Raw genomic sequence first — 8352 nt, forward strand, 5'->3', positions numbered from 1 at the left:
CCGTTTCTCATGTCCACGTCTTATTTAGTGCACGTATCGATGACCTGAAGTAACATTTCCTTGCCGGTTTACCCCATCTCTCCACAATTCGGTCATTATTAGGTGTGTTTTCGACTTGTGTCACATATGACCATCTTGAGGAATTCACTGTTTTTCACCTGTCTCTAAATGCCAAGCATTAAGGTTATCAACCCCATTTATTTTTATATATATCCACTTATACATCTGTCCAGTGCCTTAACACACACACACACCTAAATTTAATATATATATATATATATATATATATATATATATATACATATATATATATATATATATATATATATATATATATATATATATATATATATATATAATAGTTTTGTTTATCCCAAATTCACACATAAGTAATATATACTTTCGAATATTAAACCACGAATACCACATAATATCGAATTCTCTTTACCTTAGGTATAACTTATGTCAAAAATGAATAAAGTCTAAAAGGCTGTCCAGCATTTGAACCCATACTTTTAGGGGTCGATAGAAAGGTAGCTCTGTGGTCAAAGCCACTGTAATTTATTTGTTTCTAACCAGGCAGCGGTTCGGATTCCATTAGTGACGAACCACATCACTTGGATATAAGTTATTCCCTAGGTATAGTGAATTTGGATATTAAACGAAATCTCCGTCATAGCAAGGAGAGCAGATGTGAATGTATAGTACTTGTAGGCTGCGAAGATAGGTTATGAATGGAATCGAGAAAGACTGATGTTTGCAGATGATGCAGAACTGATATATAATAGTGAAGGGAAAAGGCAACATTTTGTGAACGAATCTGCGTGTTTGCAAGAGCAGAAAGATGAAAGTAAATGTAAGAAAGAGTAACGTTCTATTGGTAAATAGAACCAGGATGATGGAATAATACATGCCATTATGGATGGTGGTAAAATTGAAGTGGTTGATTTGTAGGGACTTGTGAGAAAATAAACGATGATTATAGACTGAGGAAATACTACGTGAGCCGCAGAACTGGTGAGGCAAGAGAGGTAGTACATACCTACTACAAGGGTGTGCGCGGACCCAAGATTGGGAAAGGATTTGAAGAGTGTATGAACGCTCTTTGTAAAAGCTATTGAAAGAGGAAGTTATACCTATAGAAATGAATAACTGACTGTAATTATAGGTGACATAAGAAGAGATGGATGTTGAAATGGTGAGATACCCAGAACCGATAAAAAGGTAAGTGTGGCTAAATGCGTGGATTAGATTAGTGTTTTGAGAGCATTCGGTCATGTAAAAAGCATGGAGGATGATGGTATTGGAAAGAAAGGGGTTTAATATCCGGGAAGCGCTAGAGCACAGACAACAGACAAGTGAACGGCGCAAGTATGAAAAGAGATTTTAGATATCCTGTACCTATAGGGTATGAATTAACAGTAATGTTGAGAAAGTTTCCTGTGTACTACATTCGGCTCATTCACGATTCAGCACTTGGAGTGTGAGGGTGGCAATGACCATTAATTAGATCGTTTCTGTGGGCCACCCCTATTTAGTGGAAAACACGTACATGCACATGAACACCACACACACACACACAGTCTTAAGGTAAACATTCTTGGCTTCTCAGAAACTAACATTAAAACGTCAGAATGTCGGAGTCTGGAAGGATGGAAGCGACGTGATTTCATGAACAACAAAGGCGTTTCGCGACTCTCACTAGCTTTCTTGAACTGAAATTAATTGGAGACAAACAAGTTACTGTGAATCTCACAATGTTTTGGGTGAAAACTGACAAAGACGTAAATAGTGCACGGTCATTTACATGATAATGCAACATAGCATTAAGAAATGCTCTCACAATAATGGTCAGCCAATCTAACAACATTTATAACTAAATAGTACTTACTCAGCGCAATGGAAAATCATTAAGGGTTTGGGAAAAACTGTACATAAGTATTCTGTTGTTTACCTAAAAATAGGAAACCCGATCAATCTTTTAATACTTAAGGTTATATAGTACTATAATTATTAAAAAAAAAGTATAGGGCTTGAATGATGAAAGCAGTATCATCGCTATGCTTTCAGAGGTGGATGCGGTATAAACCGTAGTAAATGGGAACATTACAATATTTTGATAAAGAACTCTTGCCGTGCACTGTGGCAGCCTTTGTATTATGTAAGAGAGGAAAATTATCACCCACAAGCCTTTTGAGAGAAACATCACAAGTCTTCCTACTTCTAGTGGACATCGTTTGTGATGCAGGCTAAGACTTAATAGAAGTTGTCTTATCGGGGTTCAAGTGGCAACATGCTATCCATACAGATCAAAAATAGGAATGGTGTCACAGGATCAGTAGGTACTCTACAGCTTACAAATTCACAACTTACAAAAGTTGCAATATTGCGAAGTTGGACATGATATGTCGACCTGATATCGGGTGCACTAATGTATTATTTAACTAGTTATATAATACATTTTTTATCTGTTTATAATGAAATTCGAAATGGTAATTTCAGATGCAACGTCTGCAGAATAGATTCGTCTGAAGAGACACACAGAGCCTCCTAATTAGTAGTTAATCTGCAACGGTAGCTTAATGGGAACATTATTATATTAATATTGAGGAAAAAGAAGATAAGCTCACAATAAGACATAGGCGTTATGATAGGTTATATATATATATATATATAATATATATATATATATAGATATATAGATATATATATATATGTATATACAATGGAAGTGCATTACAAAAACGAGTGAAAACATTTACGTATACCTTCTTGAGACGCGCGCGCGTGCAAACACACACACACACACACACACACACACACACACACACACACACACACACACACACACATATATATTAATATATATATATATATATATATATATATATATATATATAAGTATAAAAGGGCCATTAAAAAACACTGGTTAAAAGCATTGGTCCTTATAACTTTAAACCAGTGTTTTAATGGGCCTTTTATACTTGAGACGTATCCTGTTTGAAGCAGAGAATTTATAATATATACATATATATATATATATATATATATATATATATATATATATATATATATATGTGTGTGTGTGTGTGTGTGTGTGTGTGTGTGTGTGGTGTGTGTGTGTGCGTCGTGTGTGTGTGCGTGTGTGTGTGTTTATGTGTGTGTGTGTGCAGGCGTGTGTGTGTGTTCCAGTTGGTACTCAATTTTCTTGGATATATTAATTAGAGAACTTACCACATGACTTTAAATACGAAATGTACTTTAAAATGAATTTTTCTACGAGCATTTGATTATGGTTTCTATTTAAGCTAATTATACCATTTTTAAAACAAACATTGAAAAGTGGTGTGGTACCGTTCATTGTACAGAAAACATCAATCATGGGTTCCCACTAAATTCTGCACAAGCCACACTTTCGTGGGTGTTTGGTAACCATTGAGCACCGGTAACAGATGAGTAATGTTTAAATTATGGACTATCCTTTCCATCGTCAAGATCGTGAAACCATATATTATCATCTTCCCTACGCCCATAAATTCTTATTACTTGTGGAGTTAGTTCTGAATAATAGACGCTTGTCAGCAACAAACAATTTATTAAGAGGTCAATGAGAGTGCAAAAGGCTATTTCATTTTCCGTTCAAGTATAGCACTTTCTCACTTGACTGTTTCATACGAAAGCCTGCAATAATTGTCAGCCATTCATTTGCATTAGACCTTAGTAGAAAAATTAATTTATTAATCAGTTAAGTACTGTAAAGCTGATGAGGGGCAGACCTACAAACTGACTGAACGAGAATCGGCTTTGTTATTGAAGGTCTTTAAAATTAACACAAACGTGATTTTCAACCTTTATATAAAATATTAATTTTAATAAAGCAAAACACCGTAGATTTATAATTTTTTTCAGTTATTATGTAAGAGATAAATAGTATTAAGTGTAGGGTTTAACTTTACCATTTCTGATAACATGGATGTAGCTGTTGTGGAGAAGTGGGAGAGAGGGACCAACCAAGAGAAAAGGTAAACACGGGGCTGACAGGCCTATGAAACACCACGACAATGGGAACTGTGCACGCAAAAGTATGTACCTGTGTCTGTACTTCGTGTTTAATGATGTTGAACAATGTGACACATTATATTTTGTATGTCTACGCCTGTCATAGATAACCGAGTTCTGTCGGTAGATAGCCTGGCTGAGGTTCTTTAAGCACAGGCCACAACCTCTTCCTTGGTTTGCAACTGAAATTGGTTGAAACTGTCATGGGTTGATTTACCATTGACTTGAAATGCTGAATTAACGAACGTCACGTATACCGGCAATTTAAAAGCTTTAGCAGAGTTGTCACTGCCTTGTTAGCCTATAATTACCCGCTTCAAGGTAGCAGCATTGGTAGGTCTCACCTGTACCCAATAGGCTAGAGTAAACGGTAATATTTTAGTTTCAACCATTATGGGAAATCTATTATATTTGATATTTTTCCCGAGTAAAGCACGTGATAACAAAACACTTCTTCTCAATACATTATTGTCGCTAATGCATACTTACAGAGAAAAAAAAAGATTAAGTTTTTACCTCGAATTTTTCTTAAGTCGGGAGAGGTGTTTCCTCTACGGTAATGTTTACTTTTAATGAGCCCTCTAACTTACTTTCTTATGCAAACAAAAGCAGTTCCAGTTACTAGGCTACTCATTATTGGCTGAGAGGTGTGACATCGTTATGACGTCATGGGTTTCATAACCAACTACGAATGACTTGAGTCGAAAACTAAGTTTCACTAGCATTTCAGCGGAGTAATACAGTTACCTGTCTAGTGTCCACTGGTATCCTTGTTTGACTGAATACTCGAATAATGAAGCAAAAAACGGCATTTTGTCTTCCTGTACCTATGGCAGAGGTAGTGGCTGGCCCTTCTGGCATTAATTTTGACAGACCTTCGATTTCCTACCGATTGTTTGCAGTGCAATGTGGTCGTCGGGTACCTGGCCACTTCCTACTTTAAGTTGCATGTCAGGGAACCTTGCAAACGGCTTCACGTTTTGCCCTTTTTCCCTCAAAGCACCAGCACATTTTTATCAACCAACAGTTTAAGGTAAGCTTCAGTAATTTATAGAGTATATTATAATGGTGGTAGTATAACGATGTATACAGCAGTACCATCACTTTGGATTTGGTTTGATGAATGTTAGGTAGTGGCCTTAAAGGGGGGGTCGCAGGGGGGCGGACCCCCGCTAGGCTAGGTAGGGGTACAGGGCCCTAGGTAAGGTTAGGTGGTTGTATTAGGTTCGGTAGTGCCCCCGAAAAATCACTGTGGCCTTAGGGGGGGGTCGCGGGGGGGGGGAGCCCCCCCGCTAGGCCTAGGTAGGGGTACAGGGCCCTAGGTAAGGTTAGGTGGTTGTATTAGGTTCGGTAGTGCCCCGAAAATCACTGTGGCCTTAAGGGGGGGTCGCAGGGGGGCGGAGCCCCCCCAGCTAGGCCTAGGTAGGGGTACAGGGCCCCTAGGTTAGGTTAGGTGGGTTTGTTAGGTTCTGTGGTGCCCTGAAAATTACTGTGGCTTTAAGGGGGGGTCGCTGGGGGGCCCTACCCCCCTCCCCCCGGTAGGCCTAGTTAGGGGGAGGGGTGCTGGAACATTAATTATTCATTTATTGCAAATCTCATTCAATGCCCCCAACACCCTCCCCCCCCTTCCCCACCCAAAACCCCGGTTCCCAAAGGGTGTCCCCATAATTGGTGGGATGAAACTAGGGTATACATAAGTAAATCTCTAAATCGGTTGGTTTTGCAGTCAAAATAACGTTAAATTCATTGAAACCACACTATTTCTGATGCAACAAATATATTTTTATTGCATTTTTCCAAATTTGGCTGAAACTAAAAATTTACCGAGTAAACTAGCCTAGGTATTTGTTAATTCACGATATACAAACCCTTTCTGTCCTTTACGTTAGGAATTATGGTATTTCTAAGTATTGGGGACACGTCTGCGCTTACCTTGGAAACTGATTTTTCCTACAGTTTTAGGGTAAAAAACCACAGGGTACAGGAGTGGGCCATGTACGATCAACGTGAACAATCCCCAAAAAAGTACATTATAACGCGTCCTGACATCGGAGATGGGCATCAGTCGTGACTTGTTGTTGGTGAGAAACGGAGCTAAAGACCTCTACTCTCCATTCGAAGTAAGTAGTATTTTCTAAACAGAGGGTAGTGAAAAGGGTGTCCATGGCAGTGGAAATCTCACCAAAACGCGTTCAACATTTTTACTTACAACTCGAAATATTTAGAAGATTGACGCCATCTCGATGTTTACAGAGTCGCTTGTGTCAATAAACTAACCATTTCCTGTGATAAATCCGCACACCACTTGTACCCGCAGACGCTGGGGCACTTTCATCACAATAATCGGAAAACGGTCCCTTACCGGCTTGTTTGTTAGTAAACAACTGTTTTGGTAGAAGACAACAACGAAGCGTGCACTTGTTCCGATACGTAATACAAACCCTCGGTCCTTTAAACAATAGGAAGTAGCTAGCGGCAGCTGGAACGGTCGTTAAGCTTCGAACAAGGGGAGAACGGTAGTTAACTGCTTGTCGATCGTCGCGCGCCGCGCGACTGGGAGGTAAACAAATCACTTTTGCTTCTTTCGGCCGTGTGTGGATAGGACGTGCTCGTCATCGCTCTGCCCGCTTTGTCGTTTGCTTTGAGTTTTTGAGTATTTGCCCTCTTTTCCTGTGTGATTGAGAGTAATTGTAAGTACTTTGCATTTCTTTTTGTTCATTATGATGAGTGAGGAAGAAATGGAGATTTCGCCACGCCCTCCGGTCGCCCGTAGAGTGTGTCCCGGGCTGGAGGGGCGTAGATGTGGAGGATTCAGATCGTTTGTTGATGTAGATCCTCACGAGGTTTGTACTCGTTGTCGGGGGCGAGAGTGCTCCCGCAACGAGCCATGTGTAACATGTATGCATTGGTCCGAGGCGCAGTGGGTGCTGTACGAGGGCAGGAAGAGACTTAGGCCGCCCAAGAAGTCATCGGAAAGTCCAGTGACTCCTTTGGTAACGGACACACTTCGTCCTCTTTCCTGCCCCCCGGCCAGCCCCCACGTTTCGCGCCTTCCCCTGCGGGGGGGTAGCGGAGTCCTTCTTCCTCTCTCGATCCGTCGAGTGTGGAGGAGCGCCGTACCCGGACGTCCAGTTGTACTCGGGGTCTTCCGTCCGCTCTGGTGGTCTTCTTCATGGCGCGAGGAAGCCCCTCTAAACTAACCCGACTGTTGCTTCCGCAGGTGTGCCATCAGCGAAGGACGACCTGGGACAGGTGTGGGAGTCGCTGGGACTGCAGGGAGTGCCGAGCATACAGGGGTTGATTCAGCGGTTGGCGGGGTCGGCAGTGGTCACTCATGGTACGGTAACCACTACAACAACCACAATCTCGACACCAGCATATGAGATGCCACCGCACCTGGTGTACACACCACATGTCATGTCGGTAACACCCACGGCGGCAATTCAGAAACCAATTCCTGCCGTGCAAAGAGGACGGTGCCACCGCCCACCTGGGTTCTTTGTATTGCCGACCCCGGACTTCCGCTGCCCAAATACCCCCCTGACCTGCCGCCAGTGCCGAGGATGACGGTAGCTGCCGACAGGACGCCTGGCTCTCCCTGTGGTACCTGCCGTGCCTGCCGTACCTGTTGCTGTCCAGCCGCTCATTCCCTTTCAGATCAGGTGCCTGCTGCTCATTCACTTTTCAGATGTTCCTGCCGTTCCTGCTGTTCCCGGACCTGTTCCTGTTGTTCCTGCTGTTGGTGGTGCTGTCACAGTCTCAGGTCTTTCCGGACAGGTGCAGTCGGGCCCTGTTGCTTCGGCAACTGCCCCGGCTCCCTCCTGGATGGAAGACCTGACGTCTGTCCTGCGGAGCCTGGCGAAGAAGAAGAGGAAGAGGAAGAAGGTGTCGTCGTCGTCTTCGTCGTCTTCTTCGTCGTCTGCTGCTCCTTCCTCCCCTTCGACTTCTAAGGCTAAACACCGAAGAAGAAGAAGGTTGCCTCCTCCCCCCCTAAGAAGACTCCTTCGGGATCTTCTAAGGGCCCAGCTCGCTCAGGCGAGTTGGGGAGCTCTTCTGCTGGTCCTCCTGTTCCTTTGGGAACGGGGCCCGTCGCTTCTTCTGCAAAGAAGAAGTCGACTGGGACCAGAGGTGCACCAGCCTCGGCTGGTGCATCCTCACCTGGTGCTAGCGGTTCTGCCGCTAAACCAGGTTCCGTCTCGGCCACTTCTCGTTCGCGAGAAGCACCGAGTGGACGCTCTTCCAAAGAAGGACCGTCCGCCAAAGTTTTGACGCCCGAGCTCGCTCGCCGTCAAG

At 42.7% G+C, this 8352-nt stretch overlaps 1 protein-coding gene across 4 annotated transcripts in view; it reads left to right on the top strand.

Annotated features, from left to right (window-relative positions):
- The first annotated feature begins 3928 nt into the window (after positions 1–3928).
- Positions 3929–8352, top strand: part of LOC135215389 (sorting and assembly machinery component 50 homolog) — a 562240-nt gene continuing 557816 nt past the window's right edge. For 2 of the 4 annotated variants that reach the window (XM_064249977.1, XM_064249978.1), the window contains exon 1: positions 3930–4082. In XM_064249977.1, coding sequence (XP_064106047.1) covers positions 4062–4082 — 21 coding nt within the window. In that variant the 5' untranslated portion in view covers positions 3930–4061. Of the gene's footprint in view, positions 4083–8352 lie in introns of all 4 variants that reach the window. The other 2 variants (XM_064249976.1, XM_064249979.1) reach the window with 2 other exon arrangements.

Source organism: Macrobrachium nipponense, chromosome 5 (assembly GCF_015104395.2).
Source record: "Macrobrachium nipponense isolate FS-2020 chromosome 5, ASM1510439v2, whole genome shotgun sequence".
In the NCBI taxonomy this organism is placed as follows: Eukaryota; Metazoa; Arthropoda; class Malacostraca; order Decapoda; family Palaemonidae; genus Macrobrachium; species Macrobrachium nipponense.